The 25675-nt window shown below is 34.7% G+C and overlaps 2 protein-coding genes across 2 annotated transcripts in view; one reads left to right on the forward strand and one right to left on the reverse strand.

The window, feature by feature from the left end:
* The window catches only part of LOC146163091 (uncharacterized), a 33961-nt gene extending 11081 nt beyond the window's left edge, over window positions 1-22880 (reverse strand). Inside the window, exons 1-12 of the mRNA XM_083381329.1 lie at window positions 22512-22880; window positions 20276-21925; window positions 19573-19924; window positions 17984-18107; window positions 17056-17260; window positions 16358-16499; window positions 15780-15934; window positions 11701-11889; window positions 10953-11099; window positions 6702-6828; window positions 5640-5732; window positions 860-1166 (exon numbers count right to left, since the gene is read on the reverse strand). Of these exons, the coding sequence (XP_083237455.1) occupies window positions 860-1166; window positions 5640-5732; window positions 6702-6828; window positions 10953-11099; window positions 11701-11889; window positions 15780-15934; window positions 16358-16499; window positions 17056-17260; window positions 17984-18107; window positions 19573-19924; window positions 20276-21925; window positions 22512-22814 (3794 nt within the window). The 5' untranslated portion in view covers window positions 22815-22880. The remainder of the gene's footprint in view (window positions 1-859; window positions 1167-5639; window positions 5733-6701; window positions 6829-10952; window positions 11100-11700; window positions 11890-15779; window positions 15935-16357; window positions 16500-17055; window positions 17261-17983; window positions 18108-19572; window positions 19925-20275; window positions 21926-22511) is intronic.
* A 1887-nt stretch (window positions 22881-24767) lies between these two features.
* Window positions 24768-25675, forward strand: part of LOC146163092 (dedicator of cytokinesis protein 7-like) — a 44369-nt gene continuing 43461 nt past the window's right edge. Inside the window, exon 1 of the mRNA XM_083382575.1 lies at window positions 24768-24874. Coding sequence (XP_083238701.1) covers window positions 24768-24874 — 107 coding nt within the window. The remainder of the gene's footprint in view (window positions 24875-25675) is intronic.

Genomic DNA, 25675 nt, shown 5'->3' on the forward strand with positions numbered 1-25675 from the left:
AGTTCCCATATTTTCGTATTCAAATATGACTTGCAACATTTAAAGGTGGGGCTTTACGCGTTAAGTTGTAACTTTGGTTTCGCTTCTGGGGAACCAGAACTACTTTGTTGAACTCTTGTTTAAAATTCATTCGTGAGTTAAATGTCTTGTGGCGCAAATAGCAAATCATTCTGGTTAATTCTCATTTTAACTAATGCACTGTTTACAATAAATTTGTCTGTACAAATCTAAAAAAAAAGTAAAATTGAAACGTAAAATTGTAATTTTTGCTTGAGAATGTACAGAAATTTATTTTCGTCGATTGGTAACTGACTAACTATAGTAATTTAATAGAAATTTAAGGTGAAGTTTTAGGGTAAAACGCTCCGCTTGATCGCAAACCAATGCTGAGATGTGCTGGCGATGCCACCCTATTATTGAGTAGCCAGATGTTTTTAATCTGTTTTTTAGAGGACCAAAACTTTTGCTCGAAATTCACCCAACGTTTTTTTATTCAATAACCACTTCCGTAACTTAGAAGCTATGGTTCTTTTTGTATAACATGGTTGAGGTCTCTTAAAATACTTAGAAGTCGCCAAAGCCAAGCCTTAAAAAACTGTGTACGACAATAAAACCACTTTAGGATCAGACTTAGACAAATAAATAAATTATACATGCCTAGTTCGACAAGTTAGAACAATATGTTGGAAAAAAAATGCGCTTTTATCAAAATTGTTTGTGAGTTTATTAAAGGTGAATTTCTAGTTAACGCTAATTAGTTAATTCTTATTCAAATCTAATTTGGAAAAACTTTTAAAAATCTAGTTGTTTAAGGTTTAGTATGGTTACGATAGTATCTCCACAAATCACCACAACTTACCCATTCCCAAGACTAGCGTTGACCGGCCCCAGTAGCACAGGCCCGAAGCACACGGCCAGGTTCTGGCACGTCATCTTGTTCTGTCCAGAGTGCATTGCAACCTTCTTGAGGTGGTTCAGTAAAGCGTAGAGGGTTGCTCGTTCCGCAGATGCAGCCGAAAGACCCTTGATTTGTTCCAGAAGGGCCTGGGTCCTGGTCGTTTGGTCGGCGTCACAGATCGGGTCTTGGGGCCCGGTGGAGGCCGTGGGGTCGGTTAGGGTGGGGTTGGGGGCAAACGGCTCCTTGACCACAGTCTGGGGGGTGGGGCCTGCAATTTAGGAGTATATTTTAGAGGCCGGCGAAATTTTTTATGGAAAGTTGTAAATTGCTTCAGGATAAATGAGACGCAACTTAGTTTTACATAGTGGCAAGATAAATGGTATTTATTGGGAACGCTGTTTTTTTACAAGTTAAAATAATACGGTAAAATACTACAGTTTAATTTTTTACCTTAAGTTTATAATGTTAGCTTATTTAAATTGAAAAAACCTAAAAAGATTCGTTTAAAAATTATATAGTATATCTGAAAACAATTCAAGGATGGAAATTCAATATGACATTTAATAGGAAAACTGACACAAATCTCGTTCAGAAGCGTCAATCTAAAACGAAAGGCCAAAAACTAAAAATACTTTCTAATTACTTTTAATATCATATATTTAAGAGCAGTGTACGATCGCAATGAAAATAACTTGACGAAAAAACTACCCCCCTTTTTTATATTTTTCTTAAAAGTCGCCACCTTAACATAAACAAATCATCTTAATTATTTTTCACGGGTGTTACATTCCCAAATACTAAAACAACAGATACAAATTACGAGATAGAAGTGGTGCTTTATTTACCATCGGGGATAAATATATCACTATTATCATGTCGATTATGATATCGTGTTGCATTGAAGTATGGCGGTTGGGAAACCTGGTTGAAAAACAGACGTAAGTTCGAATCGTAGTAAAACGTGGTATGTTTTAACTGGTGCCTTAAAAGCCGTTTTACACTTAATGGTAGATGTTTTTTCTTGATTTTTTACACCGATAATGGTTGGAGCTATTGCCCAAACGTTGATTCTGTCCAATGATTAACTTTATTTTTTTTTAACTTACTAAAAAAACATTCATATTGTGTAAAATTTTACACTATAGTACTGTAGAATCTTTTTACATTAGTATACGACAAATCCACTTGTACGGAGACTATTACACATTAATAATCTCCTGAAATAACAAGTACATTTTTGAAAACGACAAACAAAACTTTAAAGCGTTAGAGCAAGGCCAAGTGAAAGTGAACTTGCCACAACAACAATTTAGTATGTTTCGAGGTGACTCAGCTGTTTTCGCATTCCTTTAGAATTGCACAAACATCCATATTTTCAACTCGAGGTTGACAAAAAATACAAACGTTTAAAACAAGAATGCAAACGTTTAAACGAATCTTTTGGCAGTTAAAAGCTAATTAACTGAAGGGTCTTGTTTCAATTAGACATTTTGAACATAAGTTTGTCATATTTTATTAAACAAAAAGATATCTGTCATGTTTTAACTGAACGGCAATAAAATTACTGAAGAATAATTAAAAAAAGTGTTTCTCAACTTTTCTTAGCGGCGATCCAAATACTAATCGTTAAGCGAAGCTTTGTCGACCCAATTCTTTTTAACTTTTTGCAAGCGAACAAAACAGAAGTCATTAAAATTAACAAGTTCAAACTTAATTAATATGAGCCATGTCATAGTTTTGCTTTCGCAATTTTCTTAAGTATTGGGTATATTTTGCTTATAACCAAACCTAATAAACCTAACCATGTAAAACTGCTGCGGTCGGCGACCCAAGCAAATTAAACGGCCGCACAATATTGCGTCCTTAGGTTGAGAAACACCGATCTATAGCTTTTATGTTGTTTTTAGTGAAACACGTCAGATGCCAACAAAAAACATTAAATAGTTAACATTTCTATTGCGTTTCGATGCTGTCAGTTATAACGTCCACAGTTTAACGTTTAAATCTTTAAAGCAGTGCTTTTCAACCTTTAACAAAACCGTCCGCCCTGTTTTATTTCGGGTTTTTTTCATCCGCACGAAACAAGTTTTCCCTATTTGTGAAATAACAAAACAAAGATTTGTGGATTAAAACCGCCAGTCTTAACCGATATAAAACAAGCTTAAGCTGCAATAAACCACTGAGAGAATATATTACTGTAGCTTTAACGTATAGCAGGGCGCACCAGTTTATTTGATTGCCGTATCACACACAATGAAAAATAATAACATGCACTATTTTCACCCGCACCATTATCCGCACCACGTTCGTCATCCGCCCTATAATTTTTGAAAAGCACTGCTTTAAAGTAACCAGTGAAATTCCATTCGATCCAGACGTCAATATTTGTTATTTGTTTACAAATGTGCAATGCGTTCGTTCTAATGAGAAACGAGTTTCATCTTGGGGTCGGTTAGGTTGGAAATATTTCAACACATGTAGTAGCCTTGTCGAAGTCACTAAACACAGACTTTCACGTTGGTCTACAAGGGGCCACAAAAGTACGGCCCATAAAGTTAATTCTACCAGCCCGCGGCAAATTTCCGAATAAAGATAGAGTACAGCTGGAATGTTGTTGGATGCAACTATAAACTTATTTCTTATTAAAATTTAAACTTTACGAATATTTTGTAAGGCTCATTACAGTTATTTCTTTTGTTTAACGACATAATCAAGTTAATAAAGTTTGCCACAAATTTGTATAACCGGCCCGCGATCGCAATTCCCAACAGTTATCCGGTATGAAAAAACTTTGTTGGTCCCCGGTTTACACAATTGCTTCAGAACCCTTTTGGCTGTGTGCACTTGTAATATTTTATACAAGATTTTTAAATAGGCGCTCTTCAAAATTATTCAATGATTGTATCGAGCGCCATCAACATGCAACAAGTGCACTTAATATCTTGTAAAGTAGCAAAATGACGAGTTTGATGTCGAAATTTCTGTAAACAATTTCATGCCGGGTGATGATGTTTCTGTAGTTAGCACGAACCACGTTAAAAAGAAAAAAAAATTACCCTGACTTGTTAAAGGAATATATTCAGGGCAATTTCACGGACTGCAAATTATTATATTTGTGCTACACATTAGAAGGTAAACTTTTCCGTAAGATGACCTAGCTACTTCCATCGCCTCACTACTGTTTAGAAGTTGATGAATCCAACTGCCTTAATCAATTTAAAGCGCAGAAGAGATTTTGAGCAAAAATGGCAAGCACCAACTGTCGCAAAAGTTAGGATAGAAAAAAACACCACATTGTAAATTATGGTGAAATAACTTATACTGGGGGCAGACATATATTTTCTGTCTAGATGAAAGGACAAAGATAACTAATACCACACACAAGTTTAAGGAAAACGAAATGCATTTTAAATAGCTACGTTTAAACCGACATTTTTGTCGCGAGCTGACTGTCGTGTGCAGCATGTCGCGTTGTATATGGACGTGTCGCGTATTGGCGCAGGAACACAATGTGCGCCGTGGACCCTTGGGGCCTTCGGTCTCGTGTGCTACAAATGTAACAGACAGCTGTGACCTTAGGGACATAAATAACTCGGAGACTAAGTCGTTGTGGACTGTCTAGCTTTCACAATTAGGACGCTTCAATGTCTGTGTTTTTGTCCCAAATTTTGTATTAAACATAACTAAAGGCCTATTGGTATGGAATCAGGAGATGCAACAAGCACTGACTTACTGCTTTCTACCGCAAGGGGGTAAGATTAAAGGGAGGAAAAAGAACTTCATACTTCAACGCCAATTGAACAAATTCTCAAGTTTTTCTGAAGGAAATTAGTAAAACAATATTTTTTCCCTTTAATTCTTAAAATCACAACGAGTCTATGTATAATGTTTGGAGGTTGTAGTTAGATGTAGAACGAATATCAAAGTTCATACAGAAGTAGGAAGCATTTTGTGAAAATTTCAAACAAACCTTACGATATTTTATTTATTTTTAACATGTTTGAAACGTTCACAAAATGCTTGTTTTTCATTCTACGTCCAACTACAACCTCCATAGTATTGTTTACAAACACGGATCACGCATTTTCGGTCAACTTCACACAGCTTAACTTCAAGATCCTCTAAAGTGGTTGCATTAGCAGGCGGTTCGCTATCTTGGGAACAATGCGAACACATTGTGACGTAACAACTTGACCGCGCGCGCTGGGAAACAACTGGCTACCGACGTCTGTCTGACACAACGAGGAACAACCACAGCTAGACGCACTCCTGGTCGCATAACTTTGTTCTACAAGTCTAACTCCTGTTCGTGTGAAACAAGAGAAGCACCCTCGCTAGTTTTCAGCATATTGTTGCAAATCGGTTGGAACCCATATTCGGATTTTTTAATGTTGAATTATTACTGAATATCCACTTTAAACACTCCTCGTTTCGGATATTATGCTGGTATTTACGATAAAACTATTATGTCAAAATTTTAAACACAAACTTATTTTTCGTTAAACCTTCTGCGATTAGAATGCGGGAATAAGTAATTTTAGGCAAAAAAGAAAGAAATGTGCGTAATTCTAAAAAAAAATTGCCACGTCTTAAGATAAAAAAAAACAAACATTGCCAGTCTATTTTCTGTAGAGCCACATTATATGAGATGTGCTCTCCGCAAAATGCCCTAACAAGGTGCCAAGGTGTAGTGTTGGACTGTTGGTAGTTTAGCGGTTGTATCATGTTTTGCTCAACGCACCTGGATTCCTTTCCATTGCTGTGGTTACGGCTTCCAGCAGTTCTGGAGGAAAGAGAGGTTGCGGCAACTCACGAAGAAAATCCTTCAGGATTCCTGGAAATATTTGCGACGGGTTTAAAGCCATACATGGGGTGGGTTTGATAAACATAGTATTGTTTACAACAGGGATTTCTAAACTGGAGTCCTGCAACGAACTAAAGGGGTCGCGGGTAAGACCGTATAATTTTTTACAGAAAGTGCTCCATTTATAAAATTGTTATTTTTTTTGTTTAATATGCTAATGGCAAACTTAATGCAAATCAAAACCCTTAAAATGCACATTAAACAAATGTGTGCCGAAGCAGACAACGATAAGTTTGTCGCAACTATTTTTAGCAAAGTTTACAAAATTCGAATTTGCATGAGTCCTAAGAAAACTTTGCATTCATTAAAATATCTGTATGTCGAAATTATGTGTAGTAAATACACTGGCATATATGGGCTTGAAAAGTTGTTTTGCGGTGCAGTTTTTATGGACAAATATTTTCCTTTTAACGGCCTTCAGCAGTTTCTTCCTGGAAATATTTGCGCCAAGTTTAGAGCCTTACATCGGGTGGCTTGGATAAATGTGTTTTCCTGCGGGTTTGCAAGCTTGTGAGGTTGGAAGAAATTTAAGGAATGGCAGATTTAATAGGATTATGATAACAGTTGCAAAAACGGGATATCGATGAAAAACAAGTCAAGAATTTTCACGATTTTGATTTCAACATTTTGGCATTTTTAATGTTCCACTGAATTCTATTTAAAAACTTAACTATATTTACAATTAATTTTTTTTGTTTCCATTCTTAGAAATAAATACAAAATTGCCACCCCATTAAAGCGTTTATCATTAAAGTTAAACATAAAAATAAAAAAAACATAAAAAATTATTTAATTACAAATTTTTTTCCATGAAAACAGACTGACATGAAAATATTGTCCTTTAAGTTGTTTACCAATAGCATGGGACCATAATGGTGTCTTCAGTAAGTTTATCCTTCCAGGCAAGTTTACACAGACTTCATATCCCTGATGGATTACCTGTGATGACGTTAACATCCGGGTAAATGTCAGCAGTCAACTTGGTGGCAGTTTTCGATTCCTCGACTTGTCGCCGCAATTCCCTTTTGACGATCGCTGAGCCGCACAAACGGTAGATTCCCACAACCTTAATAAATACGCAGTTTAGTAATTTTAGTGGTACAAATTTCGATTTTAAATTAAAAAATAATTATTAAATTTCTTGCAGCTTTTAAAAAGATAATAAAAAGGCCAATGAAATTTTAAACCAACAAAATTCAATAAAATTTTTTGCTGATCATGTAAAACAATTATCAAAATGATAACTGTCAAACATTATAAATATAAGACTTAATTAAACAGTGATGTAATCTAGAGAGAGGGCACACATCGCTGTGAAGTTGCTCGATAGGGAAGCACAAACAGGCAGGTTATTATTCCTGCTCAAGCAATCGTGAAAAGCCACAACACACTGCTCAAAGTAAACACAAGATTGGCATCTAACATATCGCCAGCGTGTGCTTCCAACTCTGTTTGATTTGGCAACCAACAATCAAGAGGTCTGTGTTTTAATCCAAGAGATAAGGTGAACCACTTCTTTTCAATTGAGGCCCTTCCTTCAGCAAACAAAAATTACATATCGGCTAAAATAGATCGTTTAATGAACATCGGTTTAACTTTTCGAGTGGTCATGGGTAATTTTAATGTTACACATATCAAGTTTTTTTGAAAATAGTATTGAGTAGTTAATAGACTACCAATTATGCAAAAGTATGGAAACTTTTAAAATTCATATTTTTTCAACAGTTTAAAAGTAATAATTTTGTACTTAATTTACAAGGTCCTACAATTTTTTAATATGATGGAAGTGGTACTGCCTGCAAATTGTTATTCAAAGATGTGAATGAAAATCACAAACCTCAAACCATAAAACAATGTTGCAGAAATAATTTTGGTATAAGTTAAAAAATCTGTTTTCTAAAACTAAAAAGTTTTGTTATTTCAACTGGTTAAAATATTAATGAAAATATTTTAGTGAATGAAACAAGCATGATCAGTTTTTGAAAAAAAAAAGTAAGCAAGTGACAGAATGCCAAGTATAATGCTTATGAATGCATTTAAATTAAACCTAACAAGCCCATAATAGACAACAAATTTGTCCTAAATTTACAGGGTATGCCTAGTTTTTGATACAATAACAGAAAGCTTAAAACTTAGAAGTTGTGCTAATTACAAATGGTTATTTCACAATCGAAAAATAATACCACAAAACCATATAACAATTATTTGGAGAAGCTTTTAATATGGATAACAAAATTGTTTTAAAAACAAATTTTATCATTTAAATAGAACAATTGAAAAAATGTCAAACCTCTAGAAATGTTGACAAAAGAGAAAAGTGTATTTTTATGACAGATGACAATTGTCAAGACTGTTCAAGATTTGTTTTTAAAGTGCTTTCAATTCACTAATAATGAGAGGACATTTTGCAAAAAATAGCACAAAGTTTAATGCCAACCGGACATTATCTTAGCTTGCAGAGATTAACACAATTATGCAAGCCCATAAACATGCAGGTGGTTTAACTGGGCAATCATATGTTTGCACATTCGGCTGCCGACAAATTTTCTCACTTTAGCTGATCAATTAAATCGTTGAAACACAAAACAAACACATTAGCATGAGTGGACGGTGAGCACTTAATGCCAAACATGCCTCTCTTAATAATCCATGGATTAAAAGCACAGGTATGTGTGCGGTCCGATCGATTTTGACGCAAGAATTGGTAAGCAACCACAAAGCAAATGCTGTTCCAAGGTTCAAATATGGAAAGATAAAGGCAAACCGCAAAGCAAAGAACTAGATTTTTAATATGAAAGTGGATATAATGAAAGGTTCTTGAAGAATAACCTCTGAAATTGAATATATTCTAAAATAATATGTTTTTCATATCTTTTAAATTAATGTTGATATACATATCAGCGCTATAAATATTTTATGGTACAAAAAAGTACAAAAAACAGTTACAAAGAAACTATTTACTTACATATATTTATTTTAAAATGGTGTTGACTGTTAATACATAAAACTCTAAATATTGCATCGACGTACAAAAATTCTTCATGTAATGTAGCATGCAATCAAAATGAGCAGAAATTAAGGTCAGAAGAAATGCCTCTATATATTTACCCTGGTAGGTGTCAGATTTTATCATGATAACAGGCATAACAAAACCAAATGTCAAAGTGGCCCAAGTGGTGGAGTGCAAGGCAATTGCGTGACATTTAGCTCTAGGCTAGAGTCTGAAAATTTCAGGCAAGAAGCTAGAAAACCGGCAGACAGGAATGTGATATCAGGGCCGACAAAGATTTCTGGCCCAGCGATCAAGCGCGACGAACCGATGACACACAGACTGCACACAACACAACAAATCTCCGGCTGCTTGCCGATCCTATTAGCATGTAGGTCTTTGATCTGTCTCAAGGCTTTCTCAATGAAGCAAAAACGCTGTTTTGCATTTGTGGTTTGCACCTGGTTATGGTTGATTGGAGAATGAATTTTGAGCTGTAGTTTTGCATTGCCATAAATGGACAAAAGTTTATGAGTTGTGGTGACTTTGCGCGTTTGTACAACTGCATACGCATGGAAATCACATAAGGGCATGTGCGTTTAACATAATGACTTTTATGATGAAATTTAGTAACCTATAGTAAAACTAGGTTAAATCAAATCAATTTTTTTATAAAAACTAATAGTTTTTTTCAATGAAAAATCTTTGATGTGAATTTAATAGCATTTTATGACATACAATTTACATGCAACCTAAAACCATACCATAAACTTTATAGTGAAATATTAGGTATACACTTAAAACAATGCCAATTTCAATCTAAAATATTTTTAAAGCTAATTAATTTGTCAATCTTCACAATTAAATTACTGGAATTTGATCGATCTGTTCAGATGTTTGTGTGTATAGTTTGAAGATGACTAAGTGAATTTCAGTATGAATCAGTGGGTTACAAACATTGTTCTTTTTGTCTTAAGTGCCGGCGTGTTGCCGTACTTCAAAGAAAACACACACGGAAAGCAAACGTTGATTCGGTCGGCTTTTATCGGTGAAATTTCGGCACACAAAGAACACCGGGCCACGATTCCACGTAATTTCAATGCAGTGGGACCAAAGCAAATAAAATAAGCACGGCCGTAAGGCCTGGTCAGATATTGTTTGTACGGTAAACAAGAGCATGACGGCGACCATTACACCGTTGCACGCGACCATAGATGCCGGGTCACGGATGAATGAGCACCAACAAGTACTTCTCTTGTGCCCAGGTTCGAGTGCCATTTCTGGCCACAACCGGGGGCTTAATTTTCCCTTAAAACACCCCCAGGGGGCTGCGTGTTTCTGTTATTCGGATCGAATTGCCAAGTGGATAGAAATGGATAGGAAGCAATGCACTCCTGCTGTCTGTTTTTCTGCTGGCAGCGATGTGTGAAGAAGTGAACACTTGAAAGTGCAAATGAGCCGTTAGCAGCTGCTAATTTCCCACAAACATCACATGCATAGTTTCGTTTGAAGTGCCATTTCAGCTGCCAAACACTGACTACCTTGATTTTAGAATAATAAAAATGCCATTTGTTGCTCATGATCGGCCAAGATGTTTCCTTTCTGGACAAATGAGATGAATAAATTTTGTCAAAAAATTGACCTTTGCTATTTAATTTGAAATGGTAAACATAGTTCTTTGACAAATACCATAGCTAAGACATTTCTGTTGTGGTTAAACAAATTATTGCCACCAATGTGATGCATAAATTTGTTCAAAGTGCTTTTAAGCTGCAAAAACTGATCACTTAATTTTAGAATGATAAAAATTGGTTTCTGTTTCACACAGGCCAAAGTCAAGATGTTTCTTTTGTGGTCCAAATAACAAAATTGCTACAAATGAATCACTGTGAAATGTTCCATGTGCACTTTTAACTGCCAAATCAGATTATTTTAATTTAGGATGACGGAGATATGTATCCTTTTTAAACATACCTTGGCAAACATATTGTTTTATGTTGTTTATAGTTTATGTCAGTTTAAATTAAATCCAATAATATCTAAAAAATCCTTAAAATTAAACTAGGAGTAAAATATAATTGCCACAGGATCTGAATTTTTTAATTGAACCAGGAGTATGTCTCCATTTAAAATCTACTATTAATTAGAAGCTCAAAAATTAATAATATTCGATGAACAATATTTTTGTTGAATTTTTTTACCTGCATTCCTCTCTTTTCCACCTCATCAATGCAGGAATGAGCGAGGGTTGGAATCCCGAGTCCCGAGTCCTCCCGGTCCACAATGCTTTGCAGGTCGGCACCGAACACAAGTGGGCCGCGGTTGGACGGGTTCTTCTCCAACTCAACCTGAGCGGAAAATTACACAGTGTCAAGTTACGGCTCAAAGTGGCGATTTGCCGACGTTAAGGGGCTACATTGCGATCTGGTTACGTTCATCCACCCATAAATAAACCCAGCAAAAATGAGCTTTTTAAAGCTTGATTTTTAAATAGGTTTTAGTTTTGTTTGACTTACGAAATCCAAGTAAAATAGACACAAACTAAAAAAATCAGTTTTCTTTTAAAGCTTGATTCTGAAATATGTTTTCGTTTTGTTTGATTTTCAAATTCTAAGTGAAGTGCTAACAACAAAAAAAAAGATTTAAAGAAATTGAAAATGTGCTTTAAAAGTTTTTTGTTTGTTTTTGCTTCATATATTTATATTTATTATAAACAAATTATAGGAAGACATTGATTTCCTTATAGTTGTTCAGGAATTTTTTTGGTTGTTTTTATGACTTCTGTAAAAAAATTGTATTCTCTAATAATATATGTTGAATTGAATTTCCTAGTACTACAATTTGCGAATCATTTTTTTCATTTAAAAAAACAACATTTTGACGTTTTATTGTTTTCACTTTGTGTCTCAATTTAAATACAACCTAAAACATTAGAACACAAGACAATACCTTGACATAAAGAGTCCCTCTTGGCTCCAACTTAATCGCAAGTCGTTCGGAGAATGGGTCGTTTGGTTGGTGACCTTGGAGCAACGTTGGAAGGTTAACGGTGGCGGTGGAACTCGATTTGTGCTTGTTACCTCGGAAGTCCCAAGTGTAGAGGGTGAGATGGAGCTCTCTGGCACGACTCACTGTCATCTGGTGAAAATTGTGTTCAAAGTTATAATATAATAAACTTTGATGTTAATAATGAATAAAAAATAAAGATTTATTTCATTCAAAAATCCTATACTTCTGTACGGACTTCAATATTCTTTGTACGTCTTACTAAAACCTCCAGCAATTATATTAAAATTGATTCGAAATGTTCACAAAATGCAACCTACTTCTGTATGGGCTTTGAAATTATTGCTACATCAAACTGCAACGACCCACCATTATGTTCCAAAGAACCTTATTTTTTTTAAAAATAAAATTTGCATAAGTTATTACCAGGTATAAATCAGCACCAAAGGCAGCAAAACATGGTAAAACTTTATTGTTAAAAGCAGTTGTTGGATTAGACTGATTGGCCCACTTTAAATTAGATAGAATATAGTTGAATTGTTGACATGCAGCACACAGCAGACTACATGAGGCAATAAAATTAAATTTATCCAATTGAAGATATTCATTCCAATCTTTTTAAACTATTATATTTTCTTTTGCATTATTTTGAGATCTCCTGGATATAGATTGTAAACTAACAACAACAAAAACAGGTTTGCAAAACACTACATTACCCACAGGGCTTGGGTTTAGGTTATAAAACATGCATTGGATGCAACAGTGCTGTTATTTTAACTATTTTGAGTTGGTAGGTAACAATTATATGGTTAATGCAGTGTTTTCCGGTAATGACAAATAAGGTAAGTAAGGTAATGACAATAATGACAGTAAAACATAAAAAAAGGTAAAATATATTCATGTTAAGGTAAACATATTGACAATATTTGTGCAAAACATTAAAAAAGTCCTATATTAGTGCACATTAGCTAGCATTGGTTAAACCATGCTTTGTGTTTGAAGTGGGAAAAATATCTTGACCTGGGTGGAAAGTTTTTCTGAAGTGGTTATTATGGCAGATAGAGCGGTGATTAGCTCGTCAGTTTAAGGAGTGCTGTTGGTAGATAATTGTTGGCTGTTAACTTTGGCACCAAAGTGCAAAAGCAAAGCAGATAACAAGAGCAAACACAATCCTGGTTTCGTGCAATTAAACATTGCAGCTAAAAAATAATTGAAAAGGCAGGTTGTGCAACTTTGTGTTATTATGGAAATGTTTTTTACTGTGCTAAAACTAATTTTAATACACCTAAGAGGAATATATAAAAATATTTTTTTTATGCCACATATTTGAGAGTAAGTTAGCATTCTGAGCACCTAACACACATGAGTTTCTAACAAAAATGCTTTAGTGTGTTTAAAATGTCAGGTTTATCACATTACAGCAATCTAAATAGATCCCAACCACCAAATGGCATATTTACATGTGAGTTCCATTTATTTTGCATAAAAACTTATGGTGCCGTAAGTGTGCTTTAAAAGGCTGAAATTGTCGCAAGCTATTAACCCAACCTTCAGTTTGGCTTACAAGTGCTTAACACATTCTCAAAATATTGCAGTGTGTTTAAAATGTCAGGTTATCATATTACATCGATATAAAAGTTCACCCAGCCAATGAAACCCATATTTATGTGTGTTTCATATATTGTGCTTCAAAACAAATTTCTTGTTTTTGCGAAACAAACTACCAAGACTGAAATTGTAGCAAGTTATTAAAAAAACATTTATAGTGTGAATTGATTTGTTTATATCATAATTATGATTATAAAAATATAACCAAACATTGTTTATGTAGATATATGAAAACATCATAAAACGTGTCAAAAAGGTATAAAATTGTTCTTTGACTTAAACTTCCAAGTGCGTTGAGATTTATTTTCAACAACACATCCATTTTGTTATTCACACCTCAGGGTTGGCATCTATTTTAACTTTGATTACATCAGAAATGGCAAAGAGCTGAGCATCTAGCAAGCCGGCAAGCTCGTGTGAACGATAATGCCCTGGGGGTATGTTCGTCAGCGTAGGAATGCATGCAAAGTTCAGGGGGACATAAACTACCTGATTGATTAGAAGGGCAACATATGCTTTCGTATTGTAGCACTTGGAGAGGCCATTTGAACGTGGGGTCATGGGTCAAATAATATTACTCTTAACTACTTGAAGTGCTTATAATGTGAAGTGAGAAATAGGTTGTTGGGTGAAATAATTTAAAATACATAAAATTTATGCTAAAGAACCAAAATAAACATGGAAGTTACATTGACATAAAATTGTTCTAAAAATCTATTTTATGTTATTATGTAAAACAAGGTAAATACCCCAAATTAAAACAACATCTAGTGTCTTTCTCGTTTAAAAAAAGTGTATTCATGTTTTAAATCTGTATTTACAGCAAACTAATTTTAAAAGTTAAAAGTTTTGTTTTTATGGAAATTAGTAAAAATGAATCAATTGGCAATTAAAGGTGAATTGAAAAAAAAAAGAATTTGGCTATAACAGGCATGAGACAAAACACCAGTAATAGTGCATTCCATTTTGCGGTCTTAAACAGGAGATGGCACAGTTAGTGCTTCCCCTGTGGGTTTACAGCAGGTCACAGACAAAAAGGAGCTAAAAGTGAGAGTTGCTTTCCTGGAAGTGACAAAGGAAATGTGCCCTAATCCTTTTGTGAGAAACAGCAGGGAGCAAAGTGGACTGTGCCACCACTGGAAGCAATAAATAGTTGTTAAAAGCTGCCTGACAGACATTTATGACCAGTCAACAATGTTATGGAGGAATGTGAGCTCTGGTGTTAACGTCCTACATTGCCTGTAGCAAACTCAGGACTGCCACATATTTCTATAAAGTAAATTGAAGGATTTTTAAGGAAATTCAAAATAGATAACCTAATATGTTTTTAATATCACTTAAAAACAAGCCAGTATAAATGCCATGTTCAACACAGTAACAAAAGTACAAAAATTTGTTTTTTATGCAGCGGCACTTTCTAAACACGTAACCTAAGCTGGACAGAAAATAAATTCAAAGGCCTTTGTAAAAAAGCATAGTGTTTTTTAAATACTTTTCAATGCACAAATTAGTTCAAAGACAGTCAAAGATTTCAAAAATGTTGTGGCAACCCTAAACAATCTTTCTGTTATAATTGGTTCACAGCCATTTTTATTTCTACTTCTGTTCAAATGGGACTAAAAAAAATATTTTTAACCAATTTGAAAACCTATTTTTTTTATTTGACTGGTTAAAAATACATGTTCTAAAAAAAATTGACTAGCATATTAAAAAAGTTCGGGCTTTCAAAAAAAAAGATAAATAAAATACTAACATACTATCATTGTTTGGTGACAAAATAAGCACCCATTAACATGTGATAAAGCGGGAGTAAATAACGCAATGAATATGTAAATAAAAATAGTGCATTCCAGGATTGAAAACAACCTACAAATAGATCAGGCGTGAGTCCTGACATTGTGATTTTTTCAAACACCCCAGTCATGGATGACATACCATCTCATAAACACAGTGTTACTTATTCCAGAAATAAGGTATGGGGACAACTTACAGTCATATTTTTTGGTGTTTAAGTAGTTTCAATAAGGGAAAAAGAAAAAACGTTTTCTTGGAAAAAAATGATTTATGAAATTTGGGAACTGTATGTAATTTATTCAAATTTCCAACAAAGTTGCAATTTATTATAAATGGCCATGTGATTTACTTCTGAAGAGAATTTAATAATAATTGATCTCTATTTAGTTGCAGTTAGAGAGTCACTGGTTTCTTTTGTTAAAAAACATGTTTAAGTATTTACAAAAGTTTAAGTAACACAATTAAACTTAAACTTTAGCTATTGGGCCATGATTATTTTTAAAGAATTTAACATTTAATTCTGACGGGCAAATAACTTTAAAAAAGAACAATTTTACAATTGATACAACGCCTGGTAGCAACAGTATATTTATCAAACAACCTTAGGACATCGTACGAACCTCGAAACACTGGTTCCAAGCCACGGAGCCCCTGCATGTCTGCATTGTGGTGCCGATACGTTTGGTTGAAGCGTGGTCCACTTGCACAAGACAGCAAGCTTCACACATCGCTTTCTTCAACTCACGAACGCCATAGAGTGTTATCACCAAACAACCTGGAAATACAAGGGTGTGTTAGAATTGTTGAATGGTTAATGTAGCTTGGGAAATAAAAGGTTCAAGGGCATATTGTACTGTGTGTGTGTCAATCAACACATTTATTTCGATGTGATAAAAAAAAAGATTTCGAGTGTGTTAAATGTAGAGTAGCTGATATGACAAATATTATTAATCTTCCCATGTTAATAATGCAATTTAGATTTCAATAATGACAAGATACAATTTTTTTTTAATTAGAGCACAAACAGTGAAAATTTGTTTCGAATTTTTTTCGCTATTACTAGAAAAAAAATAGACTTTGTTTAAAAAAACAAATCATTTTGAGAATGAGCCTAATTATGCTTGGTAACAGGTACCATTAATTAGTTATAAATTTTATGAACCAGTAAACAAGCCATTTTACTCTACTAATACCCTACCTTCAATAGGGGGCAAGAATTGTGCATTTTGAATGGAAGCCTGCTTGTATTTCTTGAACTGGGAAATAGCAATTGGTTTTATGGTTGGGTCTTGAGAGTTATTATCCACGAGAAATTGTCGGCTGAGTCTTCTCTGGTGAGCCTGGAATAAAAAGTTGTTGCTATGAATAGTTGGTTAGTCACATTTCTTTGTAAAAGTGTGGAACAGGTAGAGTTTGGCATTTAATTTTTAAATACAGTAAAAATATTAAACCAGTTGCTCTAATATTGTGGCAATGTTTTTTGAGTGTTTTAAATTTAAGACAAAATAAAAAAAAATCCAAAATCATTAGACATGCTAGTAGCTCAATTTAAAAAAAACATTTTATTTTAAACAATACAGCAATGTATTACAGGCAACAGACAGAAAATTGGAGTGTTGTTTTATATATTTTTCATTGTGTTATGTTTTTTTTTGCAAAATTTTTCTCCTCACAAAAAGTGTAAACCAGGTGTAATTTGCAACCCCAATATCATCACTTTAAACTTGTCTTATGAGATCATTTAAAATACAGTCGTGGACCAAAATAACCACAAAGGAAATCCAGTTAAGCCAGCAAGTTTATGAAGCATTAGCACCATTCAATGCCCAACCAACTACAAAGGAAATATGCCAAGTGCGAACAACATCTGGTCTACAACATGTACGTGTCACCTACCATGCTGATGTCAAGGTGATAACGGTTCAACACCGAGAAGTCACTTTTGTTTATGCTTCTCGGCCGATTGCTTGATGTAGTTGGTGTTGATGAGGTTGGTATCCGGTGCCTTGTACCAGGGATTAAAGGATTGCCGTACTGTGGCTGTTCCCCCTCGTTTTCTTCCGCTGTCCAGCAAGTATACTCACTCATCGTATTTTCAGAGCTACGTGGTTGTAAAATAATATTTCTTAAAAAAAGTTTTAATTTATTATCCTAATTTCTGTCTAAAAGTGTTGTGAAAAGTAAATTAGGAGATTGGGGTAAATTTGAAAACTGTTTGTATTTCATAATGTAGTTAAACACATTGAGTGGGCTGAATAATAAAATTTCAATATTGTGTGACACATATTTCTGTGGGTAAATTTGACAACTAATTGTATGCTAGAAAATAATTTAAAACTATGAGATAAAATTTATTTCTTGTGTGATACTTTTCGGTCCAAAATGTTTGGAAAAGGTAATTTGGAAAATCATGTAAAACATTAAACAATAACTTCAAACTAAATTTACAATAAGAAGTACTTTCTAATCAAAATACATTTAGCAATCTACATTAGGTTAAACCTATCAATATTTAGTAACAACAGTATATAAATGCATAAGAGTACAGAAATAAGTAAAAACAATAGAGAAAACAGAAATACCAAGAGTAATTTAAGGATTAAATTACGATTGAAAAGAATTCTTTCAATCACTACAGTTAAAAAAACATTACAAAATCATTCCAATTACAAGTATGTGCGAATAGAATTTTGGTTGGGCATGACTACACTTGAACAGGGAAGTACAAGAAATTTAATTTCAATAGGCTTTAGTCCGACAAACACCAGTTGCTGTACATTTGCTTGAGAACTACTCAGCATGGCGTGGCATGCATTGAACAAACCTGCCAATTTTAAACTTCTTGAAATTCTTGATCCAGTTTTTCCTTCTGGATCGCGGCGGTGAGGTTATTTTGTTAGCTGCTAGCGAGTTTACCGCTCCAATGCTTTTGTTTTGGTTCGGCGAATCTGTGAGTTAAGAGATGCTTACTTCAAGTTCAAAGTTGTCTTTGTGAAACGCCAACCGTGGCCCGTAAGTGTGTGCGCTATTTTCATACCCCCATGCTGGCACTTAGGCACAAAAGATGGAATGCTATAGAGTGGCATTTACTAACAAACACAGATTTGCAACTGATTTTGCTATAGAAATCTACTAAAAAGAAATTTTATACATTAAAGTGGTTGAGGTTTGTGGTCAAGGTAAGCATTTTTTTAAATGGGAGTTTATGCAGGGGTTTCTACTTTGATTAGATTTGGATGAAATGACAATTCATGGTATTTTAATGTAAAATATTCCCAATGAGATCAGCATATATATAATTATATAAATGTATGTGTACATATGTAAAGATTTGCATAACTTTGTAAACTAAGTAAAAGTTTCACTGAAAAAACACACAAAATGCAATAACCTTTTAATTTAAAATTCATACTTTATTAAAACAGATTTTTTATTAATAACATTACATTCCAGAAAAGGTGCCACACAGTGAAATCCAATATCAACACAATGTGCCAATTATAGTAAAACATTCAATGCTGGACATAATCCTGGGCATTAGGCTACTGCTATAGAAGTGAGCATTCCTCTGGCGCCATATGCTTGTATAAACACAGCGTAGCACAAGTAGCATTGTGAAGTCCAGCTAAAGCAAACAACCACATAATGTACCTGGATTACTATTTGGAAATGAGCACATTTTGTGGAAATGAATATGGAATAGAGCGGGCATTTTTTACCACTTACAATGGCGCTTTGAAAATGAGGCAAGGCCTTTTTTAACACGCACTGCTGCAGGCAGTATTGTAAGTTTATGGCCCAGGAAACCTTGTGAGTCACTGCTGACATGTGAGCTTTGGAATGCGGCCGTACCTGAGCCGTAAAAAGGCCTTCTATTGATATAGAGACTGAAGTTCAAATAGCATGACAAGACGGTATGTATGGGGCTGCGTCATTCCAGCTCAACGTTGATAAATGCATGAAAAGACGTTATTTGTTTAAATGGTCACATCTATCGCCAGCTTTGCTTATTGGAAATAAGATTGGGGGTTATCCTGCTAGAATATATCTCCTTTGATTTAAAAAAAGTTTAATATACATTGTTTATTATTGACTGTTGGTAATACCTAGACAGATATTACAAACATATCTGAAACTTACTCAAGAAGAAAGTGCACCTATAAAATAGCACTGTTATGTAAAAACAGGTATAAAAGTATAAAGTCTTTCTAACTCTTAAAATTAAAATTTTAGAATTGATATGATGCTTTTATAACTGCCTTAAATAAACATTTTCAAATAATATCTGGTCGATAGCAAGAATCTATCTTTTACATTTTGTCTGCTGGAGATTCGTTATGCAAAAGTGGTTTAGCAACAAATGTGTATGCATCTCCATATAAGGATTGAAATTTATTTAACAAACAAACAAACCTTCATGGTTTTCCTTCTTCAAATTAGTTGGTGCCGAAACCGTTTTTTCACTTGCATCTGCTTTATCTTCCTTCTTTGTCGGTCTGCTAACAGTTGCAGTTTGTTCAACGTTTTTATCACTGCTGAAAAATGTCTTGGTGCCAAACGGTGAGCTGACAGAAAGCATGCTCTTCGCCGACTTTTCAATTGGACTTTTAAGGCTGCTCTTTCGCTTGAGATTAAAATCTCGAATGGAACTCGGGCTATCCAGGGAGCTTTTGTGTGAGCGAGGAATGCTTGGGGAATTTGACGAGTTTGAGTTGGCGCTACTTGAACTGGAAGACGCAGACGTTCTTCTTGTTTCAAACCATTTCTAATAAGAAGAAATGTTAATTAATAGGTGTCATGATCTTTTTTATTGAGTATCTAGCGACTGTTTAACATTATACTTTTCAAAAAACTTGAAAACTGATTTATCGTTTTGTCGTGAAATTATTATATTTTGCGCAATTCAAGTTGACCAAATGACTGTAGACTGGTGAGCAAATTGTCAGTACTTTTAAACACTTGCATAAATTATATTTTCTGTCTTGTATTAAAAGTAACAGAAATACATACTTCTGCAACTTGTCTTGATAAAAATTACCAAATTTAAAAAATGCTTAACACAGTTGAGTTTCTTCTAAGTAAAATAAAACCACCTCTTTTCTTACAGACAACTTACCGAATTCCCTGTGGCCATCTTTTCACTTAGTTCACTGTGGTTGTCTTCAAACTTTGCAATTAGAATTGGCTTGACAGGTGTGTCCCTGTGCTTTACTTCACTTTTGCTTGTGGCTTCCAGCCTTAACTTTAAGTCGTCGGAAACATTAAGTCCATTGACCAGCCAATGCCGCTTTTTATCAACTGTAATGCCAACAGTGGGGCTTGAATGGCCGCTTGTGTCACGGTTTGGAGTGGAAGGTTCGATGTCGGTGTGGGCGACCGGGAACCGTGGAGTGAAGGAACTTGGAGACGGTGGAAAAGCTAAGGCAGGAGAACTTGAATTGGAGCTAACGTCGGAAAACGATCTTCTAAGCGCTATTGGTTGAGCTGCTGAAACTGCATGCGATTCAAGCAATGTTTGGTTGTTTGCAGATCTAAGTGAAGTTTTTGCTCTGTAAGCGAACAAATCGATGTTTACTTCCTCGTTTGTGCTGTACAACGATTCATCGTCACTTGTAGGTACCTCATCATAGTCAGGGTCGTTAAACATTGACGGAAAGGAGGTGTGAAAGTATGTGGTTGAATGTTCTGTGCTGGTGGATGTGCTTGGAACATCAATGTAGCTGTTTTCATTGATATCGCGATGTACTTTAAGCGAGTTTTGTCGATTTGGACTTCCCATTTCTACTAAAATTTCATCTAACAAACTGTCGGCATCTCCGCTAGACTTTCCGTCAGATCGAGTTTCTGAGTTTAGTAGGTCGTTACTTGCGGACAAAACTGCCTGCGTATTGGCAATGCTGCTGCAATTGTTGTTTTCATTTTTTGGCTTTTCGCAACCGGCAATGGCGTCGAGCAATATCTGAAGCGATTCGTCAAACTTTAGTTGGACAGAATTGCGGACTGGATTACTAGATACTGGCAAGATTTCTCTAGGGGCTGATAAATCGGCCCTGTCGTTATCGTACATACTATTCAAAGTGGCAGATTTCTTTTCAACATTCACTTGTGGGTATCTGGGTATCGGGAGTGATTCTACTGTTGTTTCTTCAGGCAGTGTCGCCATGCGTCCCCTTTGAGCGTGGTTAGACACCCCTAGGTGGTTTTGAGTCGGATGGACGACACCATTTCTAACGCTACTCTTAAGCGATCGTCGCACTTTGAGGACAAGTCGGTTTGGCAAGCACATCATAGCTGCCACTCGCTTCACGTCGGGCTCAACGATTTCTACAGTGTTCACGCTGAGCACTTGGTCACCCACATGCAATAATCCGTCCCTGGCCACTTGGCACGCCGGGTCCAGCCGGCTCACAAATATCCCAAACTTTGTGGCCCCATTTTCAAGCTGCCTTGGTACACGACGGCGCTTGATAAAAATCCCAAGGTGTTCGTTTTCAGCTTGTACGATCTCCACAACTTTTGTAACCAGCGCAGCCGGCTTGTGTTTCTCAGACAAGCTTCCTATTCGTCGAACGCCGTCTTGAAGTTTCCTTACTATCACGTTTGTGGCGGTTGGTTTGGGTTTGTGCTGGCTTGGTAGGCTTGAAGAACTATAACTAGTATTCCCGTTTGGTATCAGGTGATTGTGTTCGCCGTTTTGAAGCCTCTGCTTGATTTCGTCATTGATGTTTAGACCTTCTGGAATGAACATGCTAACACGAACATCCTCCTGAAAAGACAATCACAGCTTGTCGAATTTCTATAGAAATGGATTTTGCTTTTAAAAATTTAATGAACAACATAAAATTAAAAATCTAAAAAAATGAAATGAAAGCAACCAACTTAAATTTGTAGGCGGAGCAATTTTAAGTATTTTAGCAACAATAATTTTTATGAGTTTATTGGAGCCAACAAGACGACAAAACACAAATATCTGATGTAGTTAAAAATTAACTTGTAAATTAGCAAGCGGAGCACACAACATTTTACAAAAACAATTACAGAAAGGTTTTCAGCAATAAAATATGGTCGGTTTGCATTTTCCGGCAGGTGTACACCCGACATTTTTTAAATCAATTATGTGCAAACTTAAAAGTTTCTTTGTACACCTAAGTAACAGAAAAAGATTCAGTTGTGCCAGATTTCAGAACTTCAGGTGTGCAAAAAACCTACACACTTCAAAATTTGGTGCTACACACCTAAGATCTCGACAGGATGTGCCATGAAATGCAGACTGGCTAAAGAATAGTGGATACTGTGACAATTTTACAATAAATATTAAACACCATTATCAACAAGTGTAAACAAAGTGATACCTTCCGTTTAAGAAAAGACCTGCCCTGTTTAAAACTTCTTCTCATTCGAGTTCCACTTTGATGTTGAGAAACGGAAATATTGGATTCATTCTGGTTGATATTTTCCTGAATAGTGGGTTGAAGTAAATCCGGGGGTAACGGGTGCCGGGCTTTACGTCTTTCTGCGGGTAACGACTGTGTCCGCTTGAATGCAGTTGTGCCGTTTAATCCATGTTCACCACTAGTGGGAGGCATATTGCTCCCAGTCGTGTGATTTACTCCGTTGGTTTTTAGTTGGCTGCTTTGGCGCAAGGTAACATCCATAACAAATTCCTTTACGGCATTTTGTTGCAGTTTTTACATTTCACTTTTAACTTTCACTGTTAAACACTATAAACTATTTCACTAAAAATATGTATAAATGCTTCAGTTAATTTAATTGTAGCACAAATTAAATTGATCAAATTTACAATTTTTAATGTTGCAACTATTATAAATTATAACTAATTAGTTGCTATTGATTCAAAATGTGATTTAACATGCCACTTTGTGATAATTGTGTTTTAAAAACTGTTCTTCTTAAGCTAAGCTGGCAAATTCTGTAATTAAAATTAAGAACTCGCGCCTGCAGCTGTTTGCCCTAATAAGCTAATCTACTATAATTCTCGATATTAAAATGCAAGACAAATAATGTAATGCAACATAGCAGCCGTTTCGGCGTTATTTTACTGAAGAACGTAAATATTAAGACAGCGTGCTAAAGCAAGCTCCCATCTATGCTAAGAAGGCACAGCAAACAAGCAACAGACGCACATTCTGCAGACACTGGTTACGTAGCTTTATGCCGTCGCACTTTCCAGTTTGTTTGATTTACGGCTTTTTTCTTGGAAAGTCGAGAGACGAATCTGTTGGCAACGTCGCTAGGGGGCGCTACAGCGGTGTAAGGGAAGCTTACTCTCGTGCGCATCAAGTGGCAAATATTTATGCATATTTCTTTAACTTAAAGGGTTGATATGTTTAAAACTTTAGAGCATATTTATGTTAAAGTTAAAAAGAATAAAATTAAAATATACAAACGCAATATGAGCATTTTGCTATAAAGGATGAACAAGTAATCTTGTGTACATCAATGATCTGGATTCTGCGAATTAATTTATTTAAAAAAAGGCGATATATTTATCATCCAATAATGTTTTAAAAGCAAGCGTAATTTTGTTTAATTAATAGATAAAATATTTTTAAAATAGCTGTTTCCATATTGTACTTTAAAAGAGAAATAAATAGAAAACTCAAACAATTTTTGTTTTGTGCCAAAATAGTGTTGTGGAGATACGGTTGAGTGAATACTACATTAAAGGAAAGTTGCCGCCCCCAAATTTGCATTTTCGTAAATTATTTCGCGGAATTAACGCTATTTAACCTTAATATGCTAAGTTCTATTCAGTCTGAATAGCCAGTCTAATAATTGGATGTTGGCTGTTTTACAGAGATGAGCAGTTTAAGTTGCGGACTTTCAACTATTACTTTAGTTCAGCTACATTGATTTCAATTAATCTTATAACAAATTAACAGTACTGTAAATTCAAAATGTATTTAACCCCATTTCCCCCCATATTTTTGCTAATATCCTTGTGTTATCTTAGATGCAATTTATCATGTTATAACATTTAAAAAGCTGTTTTATTAAAAAAAAATTGAAAACATATGGGGAGGAAATGAATTAGTTCAGTCATAAAAACACTCAAAAAGCAGAATTATTGGTTAAAATCTGAAAGTAAAGTACGAAATATAATCCAATTGGCAATTCTGGCAAATTTATTTATCCAACGTTTTTAATGTGGCAAAAGTACACAATTGTACTTTTTTTGTAATTTACAAATTGAGGTTTTCCCATAAAATAGTATACAGAATATAAATTGCCAGCATAGCTGAAGTTCTGCTTGCTTGCTAGAAAAAATAGGATTTTAACTGTAATCATTTCTTTGATTTCGTCAGTGATTCATTTTATGAGCCACTGAACGAGGTGTTAGACGGCGCAATATCGCTCGCTTGGCACTCCAAAACTAAAGCAATTTAAAATTGATTTTAATAATATATTCTAATATTGACGGTCAAATCACTAACTATAGCGATTAAATGAAGTTGTATATCTGCTTGTGTTAAAAAGCCACTGTTTAAATATTTTTTACTTAATTTGCAGGTAATCTAATCTTATACTAACTGACTAATTCTGCCAAATTTACAAGCTTACCATGCTAATGCTATAAAGTAACAATCATGGCATCTTCATCAGAAATTGCCGATATCTTGAGCGGGTTTTCGACAGCTCTTGATGCAGGTTCTTCATCAACTTTAGGCTCACGATATGGCAGTGTTAAACTTCGGTAAGTAAAAATAGCTTTGCATGATTTCTGTTAAATCATAAAATCTAACATTACACTAATACATTTTTTTCTCTTTTATATAAGATCCTTACTGAGCGTATTATTCAGGGTTGCCACAAAGTTTTTAATTCTTTAAATGTCTTTGAATTAATTTCAGGATTGAAAAATTGTAAAAAAATCACAGATTTTTAAAGGCTTTAAATGTACTTTGATTTTTCGATTCTCAGTTTTAGTTATATGTTTAGAAAGTGCAACAAGGAGTAAACAAATTTAAACTATTCAACTTTTTTTAATTTTGCTAAAATATTTATGATATAATGCTTTATGATTCTGCAATAAAATAAAAAACTGTCTAACTTTTCTATAATAAATTTTTATTATGAAAAATGTTTTTCAGCTTCTTTGGCATTAGGTTTAACTAGTTAGAGTGGCATGAACCAAAAATATTATGCAGCAAACAGTTATGCTAGTTAATATCTACAACAAAATAGCAATATGCATTTTGATTACATGAAAGAATTTAAATTCTAAAGGGTAAATTTTGATTATTTGTTCTTCTCTAGCACTAATGAGCTTTAGCCCTACATACTAAATCTTCTACGACTTGAAAGTTCTAAAAACATTTTCGCTGATTAGTCACTTCGGTTGCTCACAATGTACACAATTACAAATATCTAACAAGCCACGAGTCGATGCCTATAACAATTTTGTTGAGCTTTGATGTCATTTCCTCATTAGTTTCCTGTTTTAGTGCATCGCTGCTGTCTCTTGGCAGCTAATTGACTGCTATTTGTAGTTTGC

The sequence above is a fragment of the Ascidiella aspersa genome, chromosome 2 (genome assembly GCF_963924565.1).
Source record: "Ascidiella aspersa chromosome 2, kaAscAspe10.2, whole genome shotgun sequence".
Lineage (NCBI taxonomy): Eukaryota > Metazoa > Chordata > Ascidiacea > Phlebobranchia > Ascidiidae > Ascidiella > Ascidiella aspersa.